The sequence below is a fragment of the Cavia porcellus genome, unplaced genomic scaffold, assembly GCF_034190915.1.
Source record: "Cavia porcellus strain 051 isolate PalLab524CR breed Dunkin Hartley unplaced genomic scaffold, mCavPor4.1 scaffold_19, whole genome shotgun sequence".
In the NCBI taxonomy this organism is placed as follows: Eukaryota; Metazoa; Chordata; class Mammalia; order Rodentia; family Caviidae; genus Cavia; species Cavia porcellus.
The window spans coordinates 24,825,935-24,851,506 of NW_026947502.1; the positions used below are offsets into that span (position 1 = coordinate 24,825,935).

General features: G+C 41.0%; 1 protein-coding gene across 4 annotated transcripts in view; it reads left to right on the forward strand.

Annotated features, from left to right (window-relative positions):
- The window catches only part of Kcnip1 (potassium voltage-gated channel interacting protein 1), a 358,462-nt gene that overhangs the window by 307,325 nt on the left and 25,565 nt on the right, over positions 1-25,572 (forward strand). The window contains exon 2 of one of the 4 annotated variants that reach the window (XM_063230762.1): positions 20,628-20,660. The exons of the other annotated variants lie outside the window; for them this stretch is intronic. Coding sequence (XP_063086832.1) covers positions 20,628-20,660 — 33 coding nt within the window. The remainder of the gene's footprint in view (positions 1-20,627; positions 20,661-25,572) is intronic. 4 annotated transcript variants of the gene reach the window in all.

Below are 25,572 nucleotides of genomic sequence, written 5' to 3' on the forward strand. Positions count from 1 at the left end.
GTTTCCCTCTGACTTGCTCTGAAATAACCCCCTGACATTCTAGAGAATACTATGAAAAGGCAAGTTCTGTAACTGACAAATAGATATTCACTAAACTCTGCTAAATGAATGGATTAATGCACAAACCAGTTACCAGCCCAGTTTATAACATAAGACCAATGGTCCTTTCCAACCGAGAGAGTTCTTTCAAGCCCAACTCTGGGGCCCCTCACTGCCATTTCTGCCTGGTTAATAACATTGTCTGGGTAAACACGTCAGTGGACTTAGACTCTAGCCTCAGTGCCAACCCTCAGGTACACCCTCTCAGATCATTTAACTACTGTAAAATGAGAGGGTGAGTTAAATCAGTGGTCCCCAAATTATGATCAGCAGGATCCCCATAAGGACTAGTCTGTGGGATTTGAGGAAGGAAAAGTATGTTCTTCCAATGTCCTGTTTTAATCCAAGCATCACCTGTCATCTATTTCACATGCTTAGTTTCCATCCATGATTTCCTTCAATTAAAGAAATCCTGACTTGGGATACAGCTCAATGGCATGGCACCTGCCTGGCAAGCATGAGATACTGAGTTTGATTACCAGTACCAAAACAAAAGAAATCCTTATCCTTATGAGTGTTTGAAAACTGCTGGCTGGTAACTAAAGGTCTGTCCAAGCTTGAAGTCTTAAAGATCTCATAATTCTCTTTTGCTGATTGAAGAAGACCCATGACATACTTGCTTTCAGGTGGGCAGGAGATATGTGATCCAACCAGGGCTGGAGCATTTCTCTATTGCACCATCATCACAACAGCCACCAGTTAAAGTCCTTGTGAGTGCATCCTAGGGCTTATATCCTGAGCCTGAGCCGTAACCTCTAACATACCCAAGCCAGCAGCAGCCAAAATTACAGAACTAATAAGCAAGATTTCTGCTCCTGTGAGTGCTAGAGTCTTAGTAAGTTAAAGTGATGTTGCAAAATCCGACATGCTTCTGGTACTAAACTGTATATTTTATAGAATTTTCAACTGGACAAGACCATAGATAGGAATGATCGGGTGTCATCAAAATAATTGTAGAATTTGAATTAAAGACCAGAGTTTAAACCTAGCTCTGCCATTCACTGCCTTTTGGCTTTGAGGCAAGAGACTTAACTTCCATGAGGCTTAGTTTCCTCATCTGTAAAATAATGATGATAGAACCCACCCTGTGACACGTTGAGAGAATGAATTGCATTATATTATGTGAACACTGGGGTCAGCACTCAAACTATATAAATACCCCAAGAGGGCGCAAAAAGAAGGCATGACTTACTCAAGATCGCTTCTTGGAGATCACACAGTGGTGCCTGGTCATCATCTGGCCAGCAGGCAGACACTGGGTGCTACCAGCCTGGCTCAGCATTGCCATGGCCCGAGAGGCTTCTAGTACCCAAGGACCCAGTGGGGCTCCCCAACCACCTCCTCAGCAACCAAAAGCCCGTCCCATCTCCAAGGCACCAGTTTGCAGGGGCGAGGCCCTGGAGGGGGCGCTGAAACACCACTGAGACCTCACTCTCAGGAATTCAATATAGAAAACACATTAAGTCCTGTTTACATGGAACTGCTGTTTATAATTATTGTTCCCTGTGGGATATTCCCCCACTGCTTCCTCCAATCCTGTTTTAAACTGCTCAACTAATAGAGCTTTTCTGGCTTCCCCTGGGAGACATTCACAGATGCTAATAGAGACATAATTCAAAAATTGCTTGATATACATGCCCTCGATTTTCCCCAAGAACCACCTAAGTAAAGATCCTCAAACAAGCAACTCACTCATTGGCCAGAGGCAATTAAGCGTGTGTGGTATTAAATATTCAGACTACTATGCAGCCAGGTCACCATCAGGCCACAGCAGTCAAAGCACTTTATCCTAAGACCCACCCTTTGCTGCCAAGCACGAGGTGATAAAACAGACTGCTAGATGGGGCCCTTCCTTTAGAGTCTCCACTTCAAGTCTTTCTCAGGGTTTTTTTTAGATAGAGCAAGGAGGGTAAAGTTTCTCCAGGTCTAGAGAGACAAAGAACCAATTCAGGCAGCCCTAGGAATAATAACTTCCATCCTTCTGATGTATAAAGAGGAAAAAGGGCAGCAGAAAGCAGATGAGCACATTACAGCCCTGCACCAGGCCATGTCAACATTATGCACACAACATTATATTACGGAATTAAGACCTTAAGATCTGGTTTCAGGATGCCAGGGCAAGGCAACCCTGCAAGTCACTTCAGTCTTCTGAGATTCAGCTTGTCCGATGGCAATCTGCTATTCTATCTCCTATAAGAGTTGGCAGAAGATTAACAAATCAGAAAGCACTTAGTGTACCTTTAGGTAGTAAGTATTTAATAAACCTCCTTTTATATGTCTTCCCTTTGCTAAAATCTGAGTATAGTGAAGATGGTCATGCTGACATGCTTGTTAAACAACTATATGAATGTTGAACGAATGCTAAACATCATAAAGTGAGATGATTAAAAGAAGTAAACCTATGACCAATTAAAAGAAACTCAACTTCCCCAAAAGGAATAAACATAATGAAACTCATTATCTCAAGGGGAAATTAATATAACCTGAAAATAATATAGGTTCAAGATGACTTTAGAGACTTTTTTGGTGCCTGGATTCATAATTGATTAATAACATAAAAATATAAAGGAAACTGCCCAAGGCTAGAAAGTAAGATTCTCTCATCCTTTCTACTGCAGAAGAAACTGAGATCTAGAGAATGGAAATTCCTAAACCAGAATTTGGGATGAAATCCCAGAACTCAGGCTTTCATCCCTCACTTCTACCTAGTCACTCTCTCACACAAGTCAGTGTCATGTGTTGTCATCCCTGGAGACAAGCCAGCCCACCTGCACATTGTCCCTTAAAGATTAAGCAGACTAGTAACCAGGCAAGGTGATCCAAACCCTCTGCTCAGTGCACCAACCCACCACCCTCACTCAGGGATGGGGAGGACCACAACTGCTGCCCACCTACCAGGGACCATAGGAACAGGTGTCTTTCATGGACAGCACAATGCCACTAGGCAAGTGAAGCATCCGGAGAAGTGAGCTAAGAAGTGAGTGACATGTGTGAGGTTGGAGCTCTCCCAACTCCATGGGTGCAGCAATCAGCCATCTCCACCCCTCCCCGTTAATAGATGTAAACACCTTCCCACAGAGGCCCCTCAGTCATCGTGTGCCAGTCTGAGCTGACATGTGAGCCTCCGTCAGACTAGAAATGGATATTTTTCAATTATATAAAAATAAGAAAGGCCCCTTAAATCCTTCCATCATCAAACATGAGCTATAGCTACAGTTGCAGATACTTTATCTTTTGCTTGAAGGAAGGGTTAGCAAGCAAAAAGAGAGGGGTCTAAGGAGAAGCAGGCATCCAGGAGGAGAGAAACCAAGATGCAGGCTCAGCCATGCAAGCTTTCATCCACCTAGTTCTAGCCATGGTAGAGAGCACCCCGGCCCACTCCTGAGGAGAACCACAGACTCCTCTGGCAGCTCTAGGACAAATGAAGACCCCAGCCTGGTCCCTTCAGGATGACAGATGCGATGGCTGAAGAATGGAGAGAAAGCTAATATGCTCTCAGTCAAATCACCCAACTGATCTTCAGGGTGATTTTAATTGGAAACCTTGACTTGCTGCTGCCTGCTTCTTCAGTACTTTGGAACCTAATCTAGAAGAAAGATGTCTGTCAAAAATAAATTCACGATGGATTGTGTGTTTTCACATACAATTTTGAATAATTTGGCCATCTTATCTTAAAGTAAAAAACTCACATATTTTCAATAAGCTTAAGATGTGTGTTTTCCATTGAACTATAGATGATTCATTTTTATTATCATATAAAGAGACATTATAGGAGAAGAAATGTAAAAGAGAACTTAGAGTGGTTCTCATATGGAGATCCTCAAGTACTTTCCAGGTACCAGGGGCTCCTTCAGGTCATTACAGAAAAAGAGAAGGGGAGGTGTCTCCACTGCCCTCTAACATGTCAGTGAGTGCTAGACTTCACCACTGATCAGATGGAAGCAGTGAACACAGTTAGAATTCAGGTTCCGACACTGCCACCAAATCCTGATAACATAAAAAGTGGGAATTTCAAAAGTAATTCTTTGGACAACTATTGTTAAGATAACAAGTTATACCATGGTACCCATTATTGTTATCCCAGTATTCTGCTCTGAAGTTCTGTGCCAGTTTCACTGAATTGTCTCGGTTGGCTTTGTTTTGTCTTGTTTTGCTGTATTTTATTATCTTTAAAATGAAACAAATCAAAAATTTAAAAACAATAGTAATTCCTGCTAGGTGTGTTGCCACATGCCTATAATCCTAGCACTTTGGAGGCTGGGACAGGAAGATCACCCCAAATTTGAAGCCAACCTACAGAGGAGTTCAAGCGCAGCCCAAACCATACAGTGAGATCTTGTCTCAAAAAACAGACAGTATAACAATAAATAATTTTATAAGGTTGGTTAGCATAGAGTATGAAATGTTTTTGATACCCCACAGTCTGGTGAGAGGTTCTCTTAAAATGTTCTTTTCTCTCAATCCTTACAATCATGGGAAACACTTGAAGCAGTTATGATTTGTGCCTGTGTATATAATGAGACCTTCTTCCCATATAGACAATAAATACATTCTGTCCATTGGACACATATCCGTGAGCCTAAGTTAGGAGAATAAATAACTGAACTATTCCTGAGAAGATGAGACTTGAGAGCACATGGCTGGTAACAGTTGTCTCAGGACTGATCACAGGATTATTGGCTTAGAATAGCCAAATGTAAGTCAGTATTATTAACCAAACTTCTATTAACCAAAGTCTCCCCATAACAGCTCCATCACTGAGGGTGGGGAGGTCCACAGAGAGAAGTGCGACACATCTCACTGTCAGCTTCCTCCACCTCACAACATGTTTCCACTATTCATGCAGCTTCTCAAGCTTGAAACGTCACCCTTATCACCTTCCAATCCTATTCCTTCAATCCCTTCCAAACCTAGTGTTGTCAAATCTGGTGGACTCAATGTCAGGGACTCTTCAGACACTGCTTCCCATTTGTCTCCTTCAAAATCAACATCATCTCTCACTCAGATAGTCAGAACACACTCCTAGCTCATCCTTCTGTGTATATTTTTAAACATTAAAAAATTGAAACTTCCATTAAAATGGCCTGCACCAGAACTTGTGCAACGAAGACCCAGATTTTAAAGAAGCTGTTAAAATGTCCCAGAAGCCTCTAATTTGTTCCATTCACTCAACATTCCCCAAAGGTAACTGCCAACCTGACTTCTACCACATAGATCAATTTTCCTCAATTCTTCTCTATATTTATTCATTCATATCATTAGATGTGGGGGTGAATTCATTCACATTGCTGTGTAGTGTGCTCTTGTGTAACTGTGCTAACAATTATCATCCATTTTATCCGTGATGAACACTTACGTACATTTCTGATTGAAGCAATTACAAACTTAGTTCTGCTCCCTATTGCTTTAAAAATAAAAACTGTCCATAAGACACTCGGTTATCCAACCCCTCGCTGTTCTTACCTGGCAGCACCGTCTCCCCTCGGTTATCCTCCACCACCCTGACCTCCAACTTCTTTCTGTCAAAGGTTAAGTTCTTTCTCATTTCACAGTCCTCAGACATGTGGTGTGGTTCCCTCTTCCTCAAACTCTTTCTCATTTGTATCCTTCAGCTCACATGTTCACAGATTCCCCCTCCCACTAACATAAATATTAAGAGTCCTTCTGGGTTTTCTTTTACACACTGATCTATTCTTTTCCTTTATCATACTAATAAACATTTATACTTTCATACTCATTTTTGTGGTGATTTATACGTTTTTAGTGTGTGTGCAGTGCTAAAAATTGAACCCAGGGTGTCACGTAGCCTAGGCAAGTGCTCAACCACTGAGCCACATCCCTAGCTCTTGTCTATGTACTTGTTTAAAGTGTCATTCCCGACGAGGGAACTGGTCTACCCGCTCTGTGATGGTGCTGCTGGTGTCAAAAATGGTGCTCCTGTAGAGCTCAATGCAGTTTAGCAAGCCTCCTCTCCTCCAGATCTCAAGCCCATCATTACTCTCCCTGAAAGCCATCCACTGGCATTGCACCCCTCCATGAGCCCAGGGCTCTGCCACTTCCTCCAACAGCACCAAGTACAGAGTTCTCCCTTGAAGCTCCTCTCACAGTGGAAATTTTGTACTCGTTGGCTGTGATTCTTAGTTTAAGTCCCTCATTCACCAAGCCATGAGCTCTGGAGACAAGAACTATGCCTGTCTATGTTCATCTTTACAATCACACCTGTCAAAGTGCCTGGCACATATTAGGTGCTCCATAATTATATGCTCTTTGAATGACTGTTTTAGAAAGACCTTTTTACCTGCTCATGCAGAGAATCATTGCTGGGTTTTTGGGTCTATGGACTGCAGGCTGACACTTTGCAGTAGTCCTGAGGAAAGAGATCAAGTCCACAAAATTGATCCCGACGGAGGTTAATGTTCAATGCTTCAGCTAGGAAATGTCAAAGTAGGCATTTTGAACCCAAGTGTGTCTGGCTGCAGAGTCCAGCCCTCTAATGCATTCAAAAACCCTAAGTTTTTGAGGTTGCAACCATGAACATCTTCCTACCTCTTCTAGCCTCCACCTGGCACCAGGCACACAGAAGTCACTCCATGAGGCTTCGTGTATAGTGGACCTGAAGCTTTGGAAGCTCCTGTTTCTGGGAATTTGCTCCAGCTCCCACAGCACACCCAGACATGGAGCTCCTCCTATGGCCTCAGGAACAACCAGTTTTTACAAATTATCAACATCTTCCCATTAGCTGTTGCAATATTAAATTGTATGACTGGAAATGAATGAATAATCCCACAGGCAAGTGAGGGAGACCAAGCAGCCAGATTTAATAACAAGTCCTGCCCTCTCTCCACACAGAAGGTCTCCATAATTAAATATTTAAAAATCTAGCCACATAAGCCAGAGCAAAAATTTTTTTTGCTTTTTCAGCAGCACAGCTTGGAGACACTGCCTCCAAAGACCCAAGCACTGAGAATGCCCTCCTGGAGACCCAGACCAGGGAGCCAGGGAACCACCATATGGTGAACACCACTGGGGCCACCAGGTTGTCACATACCACATCACATGTGGTCCTCATGAAGATTACATCCACTGACTAGAAGAACAAACTGAGGGCAGTGAATTCCTTGTGACAAAGTTGGGTTTTGCCCCAGTTCTGTGTGGTTAAAAAGCTTATTTGATGTACTGCAGCAATAGAGAACATGGACTTGGTAACAAGGAGATCTGGATTTGAATTCAGATCTTCCATACTAGATATGTGGCCTTTATCTACATCCCTAAATCTCAGGCTCCTTGTCTTCAAAAGGGTGGCTGTGTGTAGCTCACAGGGGAGGGTGACAAAAATAATGCCCATGAAGCACTGGGTAAATAGAAATGCTTCCAAAATATCAGCAACTGTTGAGATCAGTGGAAGTCCCTCCCCTTCAACTCTACTTACCGCAACCCTTTCTGTCTCAGAAATGCCTTCTCCAGAATCCAGAGCATCTGTCCAATCCACTACCTCCAGCCAGCCTTTTTTACTTTATAGGATAAAGAAGGATTATCAGTAACTGGATCTCTATTGATGATCTCATAAGAGTCCTGCAAAATCCCAGGGGCTGAAAGTAAGATGGATAAATAACACGTTGCCAAGGCCACATGAGATCTCCAAGCCAGAGCTTTGTACCCTCACCTGCCTGGTTTTCCAGACTGCCCTGCAGAGAAAGGATCCCATGACAACCCTGGGCCCAGGGCTTCACCCCATCACCACCACCAAGCCCAGGTCTTCTAAGGACTCAAAAGGGCTCCATGTTTGTCTTTTAAATTGGCTTACCCATACTTTTTGTGGGTAGAAATGCATAAATACCCATGACAGAAAATGTTGAAAATACACACAAGCAAAAAACAATGTCATTCATAATGTCATATCCCAGAGATAACCACTATTGAAATGCTTGTGTATGATATCTTACAGACATGGATAGATACAATACATAAAGATAGATCGGTAGGTAGATAGACAGATAGAAAGCTAATTTCCCATTTCATAACACTTTATTCCACTTCTAGGAATTTTTCTGAGAAATAATGGGAAATTTGTACAATGCTGAACATTTGTACAATGCCCACATCTCTGAACCTGGTCCCACTGCCTCTGACTTTCTTGAACTTCACTTCAATAATTAACACATCTCTTTTTGATTCTTAATCTCTACCTTTTCATTACAACTATAGGACCTGTTTCCCTCTGCAGGGTCATGAGATAATTAAAGTAAAAATAAAGGAGGAAGTTACTGATTAGCTAGAAAAATATCTCATGGTCCTGAGAGATTTTTCTCTAGTCTTATAATATTCTTGATGCCAGGAAGTCAGGCCTCCAGCCAAGACTGACTCAGCCTTTGGCATTCTAAATAGGAATCACCAAGCCCCTTGGTATTTTAGCTGAAACCTCAGATGTTTCATATTGTAAGTTTTATTAACTGAGAAGGAGAAGCAGATGTTCTTCCATTTGCCCTCACTTGCAGAGAGCTGGGACTGAGTTCAAGATATCAGGCCTATTAGACTCATAGAACCCCTCTTTCGCAATAAGCAGGCAAGGAAGGAATGAGAGGAAGGAAACAAAGCCTTCCGTCAGAGAACTGGCTCTGCTAATCCATCTATATGAAGTCCCAGCAAGTGGGGAGCAGTAGTGTATATTCCAGTTCTCTTACGACTAACATCAGACTCCCACTGGGTGATAATATTATAATGTGTAGTGCTCTAACGGTGGCTTCTCCTTCCCCTCCTCCTCCTCCTCCTCCTCCTCTCCTCCTCCTCCTCCTCTTTCTCCTTTTCCTCCTTCTTGTCTTGTTGAGACAGGATCTTCCTATGCCTTCAGGCTGGCCTTGAGTTTACATTGTAGACCAGGCTGGCCGGAGCTTCCAACAAGCCTCCTGACTCAGCGTCCTAAGTACACAATCACTCCCAGCTTCCTCTGGTTTCTCAAAACAAAAACGATTTCTTATCGCTTTACTGCTTGCTGTCCCTGAAACTTTTAATATGCTCATAGGACCAACACAAGGCAATCCATACCTACTGTCATGGCTTATGTCGGTGGCCCCTGGCCTCATGCATTTACATTATGCATCTGTGATTGGTTCATTGTCTAGTGCTTACATTGATGATGTCAGTGCTACACTCCCATAGGGGTGGAGCCAGGATGTGACGTAATGGCAGGAAGAACGCTTGTCTTGCTCTCTTGCCAGTTTCTGCTTGCTGTTTGCAGCCACCATGAACTGCGGCCCCGCCATGCCCCACTGCCTTGGAGCCAACTGAGTATGAACTGAAACCGCCAAAAACTGTAAGAAATAAACCTTTCCTTTCCCAACTTTGAGCATCATGTATTTTGTCTCCTCAACCAGTAAAAAGTAACGAAGACACCAACCTCTCACTTCTCTGGGCCTTTTTAGCATGTCCAGCCTCCATACACAACAGCCTCCTCTCCCCAGCTGGAGCAGGTCTATGTTCTTGCCCCTCGACTTCTCATGAGGAGTAGTTCCATGCACCCAGAAGCCAACCCCAGTCTCACCTAGCCATTTCCTGTCATCGTTCTAGGCTGCCACAGAGAGCATCTTCCTCAAGGAGGGGACGAGACTTTTCTGAGGGCTGAGATTTCACCTGAGTGGAGTCAGAGTATAGAAGCATTGGCTCTGGAGCCAAACTGCATGGACAGCAAGCTGACTGAGTCACTGGGGCACACATCACTCCTGTGCACCCATCACTTGCTTGGTCAGTGCCAGTCACAAAGTCACACCTAACTTCAGTGGGCAAGCAGAGCATCTAGACATACACCTGGGGCAAGGGGAACTGCAAGGTGTTGGTGATGAGCATGAATTATTATAGACAACTAAATTGAATACAAATATTGTAGGCAATCAGCTAGGGTTAGGTCCACAAGAGCATCAGGACAAAGGTATGTAAGGTTCAAATTGGACCTGAGTCTACCAGCCCCTAACCTGCTTGCCGGAAGAAGCACTCCTGTCTGCAGGGAACTCAGCTCAAGACTGAAATTGTCATCAGCAAGCACAAGATGTCATGAAGGAAGTCAGATAAGATGAGGAATTTTGCAGGCCCTAAGACATCTGGGAACACCCAAAAATTTACAACAAATACTTCAAGGATTTTGCCCACTGAGGTGCAAGACAGCCAGAGAATTTTAGCCACAGATTTTTATTAAAATCAGTCCTGCTAATGTTCCCTGTCTTTTTTTAATCCCTATAAAAGGGACACAAGCCTCTTTGTTGGTGGAAGGTGACCTTATTGCTCTTTGCCTGCCTGCACCAAGGAACAATAAATTCCATGCTTTTTTGCCTGCACACAAGCCTGGTGGTCTTTTTTGGTCCCCCAAACACACACACCATATGTTTTTACAATCATGGCTGAGACACACTGTTGGAGATAAAGATAAAATGACCAAGCCCAATCGTTGATCAAAAGACAAACACTGGCCCTAATGAAGTCTAGATAGATATCAGTCTCCCTATGGGTGACCAAGACCTCCAAACCCACCATTTCATAGAAAAAGTATTTTTGTTCTTTTTATGAAACTTGTTTCCCCATTGGATTACTAAATGACTATATTTGTAACCTTGTTCATTAACCATAGCTATAACCCATGAAATATCCACGTGGGTTTTGCTCTATGAAATTTACCTATAAATTGGAGTCTCCAGCTACCCATTTAGATCCCCTCTTGCCCCTCAGGAGCTATCCTTTCAATAAATATTTTCCTACACTTAACCTCTGTTGTTCCTAAAATTCATTCTTTAATTGTAAATAACGTAACTTTTGCATATCAGACATCCTAACAGGTCGGGAGATATAATTTCAAATTTCACCTCCTCTATCAGAATGACCACCACAGTACACTATTTTGTTTGAAAACATTTCATTTCACCAAAATAGCATCACAACAACAGAAATACCAATTGCCACAGATCAACAAATGGGATTTATCTGTCTTCCCACTTAGAACGTAATGTTATTAATCAAATGTTGCAAATCTAAAAGCAATTTATACCCACAGCTTTAGAAATACATCAAAGAGTAATGAAGGGGAAAGTGTATCTCCAACCATAGCTCCTGACCCTGCAGGGATGAGATCCTCACAGAGAAAAAGAGGTTTCAGGACTTGAGTTGCAGACCAGGAGGTCTGGGAAAGCTTCCACAGAAGTCAGGACTTCAAGCTGTTTCTGAGCTTTAATTTTCAAAGATTCCTCTGATCCAGTGTGAGATCTATGATAAGCCTCCTTGAAACCTAAATCCTAAGAAGCACTTTCTCACAGAGAGGAATTCAAAAGGGTTGGGGATTCTAGGCCAGAGCTCTGATCTGGAAAGTTCCTTCAAAGCTCCATCGGAGGCTCGGCATTTGCCAACCCCCACCCAACAGATTAAACAGCTTCAGAGCCCTATGACCGTCTAATGTATCCACAGACTAAGTCAGCTAATTAATCCTGGCTCATTCACTCTCATAAACTACAAAAACCCTCCAGCTGGCCCTTGGACTCACTGCCCTCGCTAACAGAGTGCTATGTGGGCTCTCCTAAGTTGTACCCATTCTCAGCCTACCAAAGACTCATTAGGGTCCTCCCTGACCCTACCAAGTGGGAAGGAGACTTGACTGAGGCCCTTCAAAGTGTTGGGCACTGTACCTGCACAGGGTCCTTTGATCCTAGTATTAGACTGACAGGTGAGCTTTCTGTGATTCCTTTATTGTTGAATTATACAGCACAAATATCACAGATATTGAGCAAGGTGGAAATGAAAAGTACTCTGTAAAACATAAGGCTAAAAATGCACTGAGCCCAGAACCTGGAGGCCTGTCTCATTCCTGATATGTGTGATAGCAGCACAGATACAGACACTTCAGGACACAGCTCGACTCCTTACAGAGCAGCCTGTCTCCTCCACATTGGTTGGGACCCTGCCCCATTGAAATTTTGCTGTTTCTAGAGTGTTGCAAAACTTATTTGGAAAAACAGTGTGGATCGGAGGAAAGAGATAATCAAATAGGAAGTCCAGTCAAGGCAGGTAACATACCTGAAGGGTGATGAGTAACAACTGTCCTTGGCTGTGGTGTCGGGGAGGTAATAAGGAGTAGTGGGGTCTGCAGCTTACTGGAGAGCATGTTCTCCATCTAAACTGAGCAGCCACCCCTCAGCTTCTCATGTTGCCATGTAGGAATATGTGCCTAGCATGGCCATAGTTTCAGATGTTTGAGAAGGCAAAATCCATATTTTTATGTAAAATAAAGTGCTAGTAAAATTCATATTTTAAAAAAGTGAAACAGTGACAGTATTCTGTGAGCCGCCAGGTTGTGATTTCTGAAGTATACTGTGAAGTTATGAAATTGGTCACTCGGTTGGCCAAATACCTTCCAGACTTTCCCTTGGCAGCTATCTCAGTATCTCAATATCTTAATGCATTTCCAATTTAATTCCTGTCGTTAAATAAAGAACACTTACTAAGCATCTATTTTAAACAAGTAAAAAACACATAGCAAATAATAAAACACTTACTATGCACCTATTTGTGCAAAGTAGATACAAGACATCATGCAGAGGGTTAGATACCAAAAAAACTAAAACAAAAGTAAGGCACAAGGCAGAGTCTCTCCCTACCCCACCCTGTATATGAAAACTGTAGCACCTAACAGGTGATCTTGACATCTGCTGGGTGACAGAGTCTGTAAGTGCTTTGGAGGTTGGAAGAGAGAGCTTTCTGTGTGCTGGTCTGAGAGCACAGCCCAGCAGAGGTGGCACTGAAACCAGGTCAAAGAGTGCATGGGATTGGAGTCAGCTGAACACATACTCCTGCAGAGACAGGCTTCTGTGTGCCAGTAGATTCTGTCACAACTGCGAGAAGCTGTGGGGAACTATGCTAGAAATATAGACTGACCCCACAGTAGACCCTTCTCTGCCCTCTGGGGAGTCTGGGCTTCATCCTGGAGGTTCTTCAGCAGGCATAAGTGGAGTGGATCTGATTGAAAGAGATTTCTCACCTTCCTGATTCCACCAGGATGAGTCTGGGAGCCGGCTCCAGCTCCTCTCCACAACAAACTCACTCTTTGTCTCTTGCTATCTATTTCAGCGCATGCAATCTATTTTTATTTAAAATATTTAAGTAGAAGGTAGCCTCTCACACAGCCTCACGCAGATTGAATTTCCTTGGGGTGAAGTGATGCCTTTGTGGAAATGGTCTGGATCCTGGTACAATTCAGAGGCAGCAAGGCTTTGAAACAGGCAGTATTTCCTCTTTTTATGATGGTTTCATTTTACATTTTTATTGGCTCTCTACTGATTGCTCCCGGGCTCTCTGACAGGATGTGAGATGCGCTGACATTTATAGAAATCAATACATTAATAAATCACGAAGTTCATAATGTCTGATTTGCTTCTAAATGAGACAGAACTATTATCACCATAAAGTTGCACATAAAATATGCCCAATTGTGATGTATTGTGTAGTCTAATCAAAGGCATTTGAGTGAATAACCTTTCTCCAAAAGAAGGAAACAATCAAAGCTGAATAACTTCATTAATAATTCAAGGTATGTCTTCCCAGGCTTCATTTATTAAGTGCACAGTTAAGAGGCTTCCAAGCTGGGTCCTGGAGAGGTGGCACCTTGACATCTCTCTCTGCCTCAAGGCAGGCACACATACATTCTGCGATGAACTATCTGCAGTCCTTGTACTTGGCAGTTGATGCTCCAATTGAGGGTAGTGTCCAATCACCCTCTCCAGCTAAGGAAAAGGACCAAATCAATATACACATTGACTGGATTATTAAGGGCAGCAGACAGGAAGCCATGTTGTAACTCTAGAGGGGAAAAGCAGGGTATTTTCTCAATGATCATAAGTTATTACATCTATTTACTATTGCTTCAGGCCCTGTGTTTCTGGCCTCTACCACCCACCGACACCATGCTATGTGGCCATCTTCACACTGAGGTAGTTGACACTCTTTCATTCTGTCTTGTGTTTGCTTATGACCATTACAGTTAATACAGACGGTAATGTGCACATTAGCCAGTTCATGTCTGCCCTGAACTAGCAATTGGGTATCTCTTTAGAAGAGTAAATCACAAACTAAGAAAATCTTCCCATCTGAACTAGAAGTCCATTAAATGTACTAGATCCATCAAAAAGGCATAATCGTGACTTAGTGTCTAACATATCACTATTGGATTCTGTTGTTGAGAATGAGCCTTAAAATCATGACCATAATACATAACATAACAATGACATTTAGCCCTTACTATGTGCACTCAAGATTTTATATACCTTATCTCAGATTTATACCTGCAAGGTGGGTATGATTATAACTTGAATTACTCTAATAACCATGTACTTCCTAGGGAGAGTGAGCTGATGAGATCAATTCTAAAACTATTAATGTGCTCTCTGAGCTCACTAAGATAGGCTCTTAATACCAGGATGCATTAGGACTGAATTCAGCGAAAGCTCCCTTGGACAACTTCCATTATTTCTTCATTTGTGATTATCTGATGTAGAAAAATATATGCTCACCCTGGAAACAAATGGCTTATTAGCTTGGATGAAGAGGTGAAGCTTACACTATGCAAGTAGGTTTTAATTGTTTAGTATACTAATTTGAAAGAGTTAAACTAGAGCCAGGTCATACTGGGGGATCATCCTTTCAAAAGCAGCACCACTGGCAGCTTGAAGTAGTCCATTTACATAAGGAAACTGGAAGGTGATATCCATTAGGTTTTTCTCGCCTTCCCCAAAGCCAGCAGTTATTGGATGCTTGCCAGCCCTCCAAAGCCAGCTCTCTGATTGAACAGCATCATCACTTAGCAAGTTTTCCAGGTGTATTCACAACAGGCATCTGTCCTCCTTCAGCAGCAGGCTGAAAGATGGGCTCGGCACACCTTACCCTGACCTGGATCCAGTAAGTTTTCCTGGATAAGAAAATGTGAATCTCAGATAAACCCTCCTTGACTTCTCTTTGAGAGATTTCTTCAATTTGTCTCTACCTTCATTTCTCCATCTTGACACTAAAAATGCCCTTTCTCCCCAAAAACTCTTCACTTACAATGAATTGTCATTCCAGCTCCTGACTCAAAAGGAGTAATACACACTCAGTCGTGCATCCTTCTATTTCCTGCAGAAATAGCCTACCTATCTACTCATCTGAGCACAAGGCCCTCTCTCCCCAGCCGGGATGCCAGGCAGCCATGCTCATTAATGGGCTATCACATGTGCTGGACCCTCAGGGCACTGCCCTGCAGAGTCCAAAGAAGTGGCGGGAGGTTTCTCTATGCAGCATGAGTGCTGGCTGGTGGCAGGAGTTGGGCTTCATTTGACTAATTGCCCCCTAGAGCTGCAGAGACTGCTGCAGCTACCTAAGTAAATCATCAAAAATTTCACCCTAGGGCACTTTTCCCAGACAAAAAGATCCACTTAAAACATCATCTAGACAATTCCGCCTCTGGCTGAATTCCTACCAGTTCTACCTTGTAGCTCAGCCCTGGGCTTAGCTGCTCTAAGATACTGCTTTAGAGGGAAGGGACATAAAAGTCCCTATTGCACTTGGCCTTGCTCCCGTCCTGAAACACCTTTCAGGGTTCTTCTTTCTCCAACCCTACATCTAGATAAGTCTTTTCCTCGCTGTTTGTTTTTTCAACCTTGGTCAAAAAATACATGGACATGATACTGTCATGTAACAAACAGCACTTGACTTACTCTGTGTAGTGAGTTTGTAGACTTTTACCTATTACATAATATTTCTCACAGTTCATTTCTGACACTTGATGCCCCTCCTCCAAGAAGGTGTGAGGAACAGCTGACACTCCCGTCCTGGCATAAATTCACCGCTATGCTAACCTAAAAACACCCTTGCTGCAGGAGAAAGGGCAGTAAAGTGAAATACACCACACATTGAAGAATTCTCAAATCATTTGATCTTAAAAACCATCTATCTAGTAAAAGTAGCAATACTCAAAGATTTTTTTTTGTAGAACTCTGTTTTTCCAGTACATTTTCAGGACCAAGGTGTAAATGAATGAGAAATGTATAAATTCAATTTTGCCTAAAAGGGGCAGGAGGGGTTTCAAGATTAAGAGAACAAATGCTTGGAGCAAAACATGATTTGAGTTTTATTGAACTGAGAAGACTGAAAAAATATCTGGAACACTCAGAAAATCTTTATCAGCTCAGCTCAGCACTCCTGGGACTCGTTGTTAAGTATATAAAATTCAGAGCTGATGAGTTGTGTGCACTGCATGTGTCTGAGTGGATTTTTGACTCATCTCCAAGCCTCATCTGTAGGAATCTAAGCTTTAAGGTTTAAAGACCAAAGAGTACATTTTCCCCTTTTGCTGCAGGCAGGCAGCAATGTGGATTTTTCACTCCTGACTTCGGTACGTTGAGGGACTTGTCAATCAAAAGATGGTGCTGACCCCATCGTGGGCAAATCAATCAACCATATTTATTGGGAGAGAAAAGTTGGCATTTTCAAATACCAGCATGCTACTCCTAATATAGTTTCTACTGTAACCAACAGAGTTTAGGAGACAATGGACCCCGGGAAATACCAAATATAGGATTTTATGAGGGAGCATAACATTCTGCATTTCTTGTGCATATTGTCATATTAATGATTTGCAGTTCTTCTAAATTTCCCTGTGGATACAGCTTTAACAACATCCCAGAAGTTTTGGTCTGTCATATTTTCATTCTTTCATTGTAGTTCACAGCACTTTCTGTATTTCCATGATATTGTTTTGATACATGGCTTACCTGGAAATTGCAACTACGCTATATTGCGTAGTTTCCACACCTTTGAGTGCTTTCTAGTTTTCTTTTTTGCAATTGATATCTTATTTAATTCCAGCCTAGACAACAAACATTCTGAATAACTTTGATTTTCCAAACTGTTGAGACTGGCTGGATATCCCAGGAAATGGTCAATTTTGATAAATATTTTAAAAGAATGTATAGTAGGCTGTGATGATTGGGTACAGAATTTTATATGTGTCGGTGAGGCCAAGTTCCTTAATTACATTGCTCGGATATTTTGTGGTTCATATTGATGTTCTTTGTGTGCTTGTTGCACAGTTTCTGCGGGAGGCATTCTAAAATCTGCAGTTCTGGTTACAAACATTTCTCCAGTTAATTCTTTCCAGTTTAGTTTTATATATATTTTGACGCTATATTATTAGTATATACTACTTTAGAATTGTTAGGTCTTCTGAGCTAATGGATCATTTTATATTATGAAGAGCCTTCATTTTTAGAAAAGTTTCTTATCTTAAAATCTACTTTGTCTGATATGACCATAGACACCCAGCTTTTCTTGATTTATTTTTGCATAATATATCCTTTCCCATCAGGTTACTTTTACCCTTTATTTGTCCTTGTGCTTGTAAGAAGTATTTAATTAGGGTTTGGCTTTTATCTGATGGTCATTTTCTTGTGTAGAAGACTGTCTTTGTATTTCAGCACAATGTTTTTCCATATGATTTTCTTTTGTGTTTATCCTGTTTGGCATTTGGAGTGCTTCTTAAATTTGTGGCGTCATATATTTTACCTACCCATTGAGGGATGTGCTGGGGATCAAACTCACGACTTTACATTTGCCAAGCAGGCACTTAGGCGGCTGAGCTAAACCCGCAGCCTACCCATTTATTTTTAAATAAAGTCTTGTTTATAATCCCTCCAAATATTCCTTTATTTATTGTCCCTTTTCAGAGGGGCTTCAGTAGTACGCATGTTAGAATTTTTCATCATGCCCCACATGTCTATTGTGCTCGTCTCTTGATTTTCCATTTCTTTCCCTCTCTCTCTCTCTCTCTCTCTCTCTCTCTCTCTCTCTCTCTCTCTCTCTGTGTCTCCATATATTTTTATACTGAGCTTTCCAGCAAATCATTAATTTTCTCTTCCTCTGTTCCTAATGTGCAGTTAAATTGGCCTATTCCGTTGATAATTTGGGATAATGTATTTTCAATTCCAGAATTTTAATGGACTATTTGTATATAGGCTGACCCTGTGATGGAATACTCCAACTTATCTATATATGTTCTCAAGCATGTGTTTACCATAATTTTGAAGCCTGTGCCTGATCAATCAAGTATCTGAATTAGCTATAGCTCTACTACTACATTTTATTTTTTTTATCTTGGTCCTATAGTCGGTCCTGTTTCCTACTATGCCTAGAAAATTTTCACCGAATGCTGGACATTAGAGCAAAATTACATAAATTATTTAGTTGGGCCTTCAACTTCTGGAAGTAATAAAAGAAGATAAACTTGATCCAGACAGGCATTGCACTGTGTTGAGGCAGGGTGCCATGCTAGCACTCCAATATCTTCAAACAACATCTTCAACTGTGCCACCAGAGAATCTACTGTTCTTGGGTCTTTCAGAGTCTGCACCTTTGTATAAGATGTTCCTTCTTCTCATCCTTCAAGACTGAACTATGTTATTCTCTTCCCTTGACATCTTCTCTGATGTTCCTTCCTTCCAGTTTGTGTCATCCATGTGGCATCAACTAAGAACAACTTCTTTCTCCTTCTCTTCTTCCTCTTCCTCCTCCTCCTTGTCCTCCTCCTCTTCCTCCTCCTCCTCTTCCTCTTCTTCTTCTCTAGTTCTTAGCCATATCCACGTTGGTTTGGAATGATTTGCCAAAGAAGAGTTAAGACCAGCAGCCCATACCATCCTACCTATCAGTATGCCTTGTTTGTCACATAATGTATTTTTAATTTAACATTTGAAAATACATTACAGCATCTCTTGAAAAATCTATCTGGATTCATTGGGTTTAAATTCCCTGCATGAAAACAACTGAATGAATAATAGCTTTTACCTTTCTTGGGGACAATTGCCCAGTTCTCAGTCCCCATTTCTCTTTATAATCACACACTTACCATCATACTCATCCAAACTGCCTGCCAATAACTATTGGCATTTGAGTTTGCAAGCCCTGATCCAAGTGTGTGTCTTCCCTCTAGTCTGAGAACTGCAGGTAAATAAACATTGTATTTTTCATCTGTATTCCAATATTTACTACATTCTTGGCATGCCAGAGAAAGTCAATTTACATTTGTAAATCTATCTCAACTTCTGTTTGTATTTCATTTTTGTCTCTTTGAAAATGCGACCTAGTTTCAGGGCAATAAAATGCTTTGATATTGTAACAATGGATATAAGACATTATGCATTTATCAAGATCCATACAACAGTACAATTCTAAGAATGAACTCTAATTTAAACTTTAGATTAATGCATATTAATGTATCAATATCAGTTCATCAGATATTAGCTCATCAATTATAACAAATACCATATACTACTTCAATGCAAGATGTTGGTAATAGAAACTTGGAGATTTTGCATGTATGAGATTGTCTTTACTTTCTGTGCAATTTTTCTATAAACCTAATACTGTTTTAAAATATAGTCTATTATTAAAAATAAATAAATGAATGAATACCAATACCACCTAACCTGAGAGGTCAAAGGGGCAACTAAATCTGGCAAAGTAAGTTTCTCTCTTGGCATACAGATCAAAAGACAACTGATACCCAGTTATGTATACTTCCCTTTTAAGGAGCAGTAGGGGAACAAGATGTTCTGGTCTGGGGTTGTGAGTTGGGGGTAGGGGCTAAAACACACTGTTGATGGTTTTACACACTGTTGATCAGGGATGCTGGCAAGACTCGAGGAAATTCAAATAAGAACCTACAGTGGAAACAGGCTGAATGCAAAAGACACATAAAAGGCCAACAGAAAAGCATCAAGGAGAGTTTGCCGGGGCTTTGGACCTATCCAGCCACTATCCACGGGTCATTCTCTAGGTCTGGTGTTTTGCCTTGTGTTTTATATTTTGCATCACAGGGACTTACGCTGCATTCAGCTGCCACACATCTTAATGTGCTAACTCTTATCTTCAGTAACGCCTTTGGTTTTTGGCATCTGAGTTTCTTATCAAGCTTAAGGAAAAAGAAGGAAGAAAAAGCCAATACTTGTAGATTGTAAGCTCCATGAGAGCAGGAAACTTGTTTTATTCTCTAATGTATACATAGTACAGACTTCACTGATAACGGTGATAACTGTTGAGAAAACAAATGTACCATCCTACAAGATGTGCAAATTCAAAGCACAAAGAAGCAAAAAGGGCTGGTGGTAGAGTCCCCTCATCATGTAGGCTAACTTATGCCACTCTTCAGTCAAACATGTGGACATTTCCAAAGACCTACCCACGTCCATGTATCCTCTGCCACGTGCCATCCCATCTCTCTTCAGGCTGCATGACTGCATGGCTGAGGGCATGCTCAGTGAGCCAGGTCACTGAGAAGTGACCCCTTTGCTCCTGCCTGTCCAACTATGGGGAAAAGATGGGAGGTAGCCCCTGCTCTGCTAATGAGTGGCCTCTTTGCATATGTTGAGCTGGATGTGACCTGAACACCCTCAGAGTGGCCTCTCCATTCACACCAGAAATGTGTTTTGCTCTTTCTATGAATGGATTTGGTAAAATGTCTTCTTACTTTTTCCTAGACATCGCCTGGTGGTATTACCAGTATCAGAGAGGTAAAAAAGCTTCCACTAACTTGGCTTGGTCACATTATTTGCAAAGAAAGTGCTTCTGAATTAAGTGTATATTTTGTAACTGGTCTTCTCACCAACTTTCTGTCCTTCTTTGTTAAGAAATTTCACTCTGATAGAAACAGTTCTTTTAGAGATGTTAGAGTATCCTAAAATATTGATATATTTTCCTTTCATAAGTAAACTGACTTACGTAAACACTCAGAGCTGATTCATTCAACTGTAGTAACTAAGTAATTACTTAGAACAAATGTCCAGAATGTCTATGATCTGTTTATCCCTGTGGTCTTGACCTCCAACCCAATCAATACTTTCTGAGATAGCTTTTCATTTTCTGCTTTTATGTTATTGTATCTATTACCTATGGTCAAGTTCAAGTCCCTTATGCAACAAAGAGCAGGATATATTGAAATAAACAGATCATGAGGGAATGTATTATGTGGTTAAAGTAGGGCAAAGATGGATGGGTGAGAGAGTAAGTAGATGTGATCAAGAACCCAAAACTCAACTCTGGAGCCAGACAGACAGAAAAAAATGAATTCAAAAAGTCAAAGAGAGAAAGGAGCCCTAAGGCTCTGGCTTCCTGAAGTAACGAGCCATGCACAGCTCTAGAGGACAGTTCCCCTGTGAGAATTGGAGCCTGAGTTTTCAAAGAATCCTATTTTCCAAGAAGAGAGGAAGCCAAACTTGCACATAAATCTCTGATCATTAAACATTAACACCTATCATTAGACCAAGTTCAGGCGAAGGCTCACCACTTTGTAACCTCCAAACTACTCATAAATGATTGGGTATAAAGTCCAATCTAGAGACACTGTGCTGAAGAAATTACTTTCCAGTCCAGGGAAAAGGATATGATCACAGTCTTTGGGCAGAAGTCCGACAGAAGAAACACCTAGCTGGGGAGAAGACCAAAGGCTTGGGTCCTTCCACTGCCCAGCCAAGGGCCTTACTTGTACACAGCCCCTGCTTGACAGGAAGATCACTGTGAAGCTGGTTACAAACCACTTTGTAGTTGGCACTCAAGGGAAGCAAAAGCCACTGGAGGCACATGGAAACCAGATCTAATGATGGAAGTGGCCTGGCTGGATTTGAGGTCCAGCTTTGTCACTGATTTCTTATATGACCTAACATTCACACAGAACCAGTTAGTGAAACTTTGAAAGATATCTCTAAACTAGCAAGTCATTAGCATAGACTCCATGTGTTTAAAAGAATTCATTAAAAGTGCCGCATTAGTATTATTATTATTCTTTTTTTTTTATTCTGAGAAAGTCAAAAGCCTTCATTCCACACTTAAAATGGTCTGGAACCCTAAAATATTAAGAGCTATTTAGTCTGAATCATCTACTATTCCATCTGAGAATTTTGGGTACAGCACTATCTACAGCTCATTGTTCTATTCATCTCAAGGATAAACATTCGTCACTTTGTGAGTCACTTATCATTATACAATCACCTTATCTGCTAGGATATGTTTTCTAAATATTAAGATAAGGAGGACTAGAATCCTCCCACTTTCTAGCACACATACAAATTTGCTTGGAAACACTTTATAGACATTTGTAAAGAGAAGTCATTCTAAGTGATTCTTAATGCATAATGTAATAATTTCCACAATTTTAAATCTGTAGACTAATTTTAATATATATCATCCAAACTAAATCAGACTTAATAACTGGTTCATCATTGTTTTTAATAATTAAAATAATAACAAGAAACATTTGGCATTAATGACTCTTAGCAGCTCTCAAAAGAAATTGTCAAAGAATCTTCCCATGTTTTAATTCTGTGTTCTTTTTCTCCTGCCCGGGAGCAGGGCCAGCCTCCTCTCTTTACTGAGATTCCCTGGGCAACTTCAAGAAAATTTTTGAAGGATGATAGACAGGATGTGAAAACTAATGTAGCCTCTCTTGATATTTCTTCTGAATATATTTACAGTGGCCAAAATCATGAAGCTACAAAGAAAGGGAAAGGGGGCTGGAGATTTAGCTCAGCGGCATAAGCACCTGCCTTGCAAGCAGGCGGTCGTGAGTTCGATCCCTGGTACCGATAAAAATGAAAAAGACAAAAAAAAAAAAAAAAAAAGGGAAGAGAGAGCCAGTATGGAGAGGCAACGCCCACCTGCAGGCACCCCAGGAAGGTTGCCACAGCTGTAGAATGAGTTAAATCAGTATTTTCCAAATAAAAGTCATGATTTTTGATGGTCACCACCAGCACAAGTTCACACAGGAATACATGTGAGAATAGAGTACATCTTACATTTGTGAGAGACATAATTATTTCATGAAATTTTTGCTTATATTTATTTGTATGTTGTATTGTGCTTTTATTATAAGGTACTGATTTAGGCCTCTAATATCCACAAGGAGACTGTTTCCCCGTGTCTTGACCTCACTGATGCTAATTTCCTTCTATCACTGATGTTATCACAGACAGACAATTACAGGATGATGAAAAAATCAAAATAAAACAAGAGCTTGGCCATCAAAATTCAAATATTCCAGTATGACATAATCCATCTGATATGAAAATTGATCCTGCTGGCCTGATAGCAAGCAAATCATTTATTAATAGAGTCCAGTTCAAAGTTAATGAAATGGCTTTACCAGTTGATATTTCTGTAATTACTTAGCACATTTTAATAAAGGTGTTGAGAAGCAAGTGTTTCTGAATCAGAAAAAGTCTTTCAAACTTCTTCAAAACAAAAAAATTCCCTGAGCATCAGGAATAACAAGAAGAATCAGAATATTCTTATAAAAATATTTTGTGCTTCAGAATAAGATAAACCTTGACAGGTAAACTGGACACTTTCAAATATACATCCTGTCTTCCAATGATAAATATTTCCTTTTGCTTATTTATATTTTAATATGATCTTGCTTATTATTATTCCTTTATTGGAGTTACCTAGGAAGCCCACAGAGAGAATCCTTGAGCGCTAATAAAAGGGATACAAGAACCTCTACAGCTCCTTATGAAGATTTGTAAGACATATGCACAGTTAAAAGTGTGTACGTTTTTATTAAAGTGCATTTGATTTAATGCTAAGAGATTTAAACCAACTATTATTTTCTATTTTAAAATTAGTTTTAAAATACATAAATTATGTATATGTTAATCAGCTTTCCCACTTCTGGCACCAAATACCCAACACTCACAACTTAAAGAAGGAGATTTCATTTAGCTCACAGTTCCAGAGGGTTCAGTCTATATCTGGCTGACTACAAGGCAGAAACCTCATGGCAGAAGGGGATAGAAGAGACAAGCTGCTTAGTTCACAGTGGCCAGAAATCAGAAGTGAGGATGAGTGCCAGAGAGGAAGGAGCAGGGGACCAGACATAGACCCCAAGGTCACATCTCTATGACTCACCCGGACATACCAGAACTGCGTGTAATTCCCTAGGCATCTCTTAAGTCTGTCAAGTTGACAGTTAAGTTTCCTTGTCACCTCATGTGAGTTTTCTGAGTTAGACCAAGGTGGAAATTTTTCCTTTTTCCTTTTTCTTTTGGAGATTGGCCCTTTGATTTACATAGAAATGTTTCAGTGTTATAATTGCTGTTTAACTCACTAGCTACAAACACAACAATAATTAAAGGCACTGTAAGAATTATGAGAAAATTGGCCACTTGCCGCTACATTGTATAAACAGAGTATCTTATTTATACTGAACCATCTGCCTTACTCCCAGCAGGATCAGGTGATATGTGTTGCCCAGTAAATAAGAAAGATAACAATTTGGAATTGTTACCATGTTATTGGAGCCTTTCCCAAATATCCATTACTTTTGGGAATATGTACAAGATACAAACTTACTTTAATGGATTCCTTTCATATTAGGATCAAGGTTTCAAAAGAAAAGGCAAGAATAGCAGAGAAATTCTGGCAAAAAGAAACCAACTCCTGATTAGAGAAATGCCTAAGTTTACCTGCTCACCCTGTTCTCGATTGTAGATGCTCGGCCTGTCCTTCCTTTCACTCTCATGGGATTATACATGGTCTGTGTCTGTCCCCAACACCCTGCCCATTGCAGTAGTATTTTGCAAGCCAAAATTTAGAATTGCTCAGTATATGGATGTGACACTGTCAGCATGACAGTGACAGAGAAAGAAGGTTAAATGGTCTCTTAATCACTTTTCTCATCACCGGAACATAATACCTGGTGCACACAGCTTACAGGAGGAAAGGTTTACTTTGATTCACCATTTTTAGAGGTTTCAGTACTTAGCCAGCTGGCTCCAAGCCAGGGAAAGAGGGCAGAGAGGCATGGCTGAGGACAACTGTTCTTGGCAGGCCAGCAGGGAGCAGAGAGAAGGATCAGGGAGGAAGGAGGGAGACAGACTCTTCTAAGCCGCTCCTCCATGACCACCTTCTCCAACCAGGCTTCACCTCCCAAGTCACACTTAGCTGTAAACTCATCAGTGAATTAGTCTGCTCCTAAGCATCATGACCCACGATCCTATCACTTCCCCAAAGCCTCACTTATGATCCCAGGCGGCTATAGACGATTACAAATGCAATTTATTCTTGATTGGAATAATTTTAAAAACATTCTGGTAAGATTCAAAAGAAAGCACTCATCCCTCTGTGATGATAAAACATGGAAAATATCACTGATTTGTGAACTTTGTGATCCTTTAATGGGAGATGGGCAGATTTCTTTCTTCAGTTGATGGATATTTTCTAAACAATTATTGTGATATCACCTTGTAATACCTATGCTTCAGCTGTTTCTAAGATCCTTCTAATGCCTTGGAAGCTTTTACTGATACAAAGTAGCCCCTCAATGAAGTCATTTTCCTAAAATTCAAGGACATCTGGAAGACGTTATAAATAATATACTATAAAATGCATTGAGAATTTTGTTTGACTTGTGGTGCTGGGACTTAGACCCAG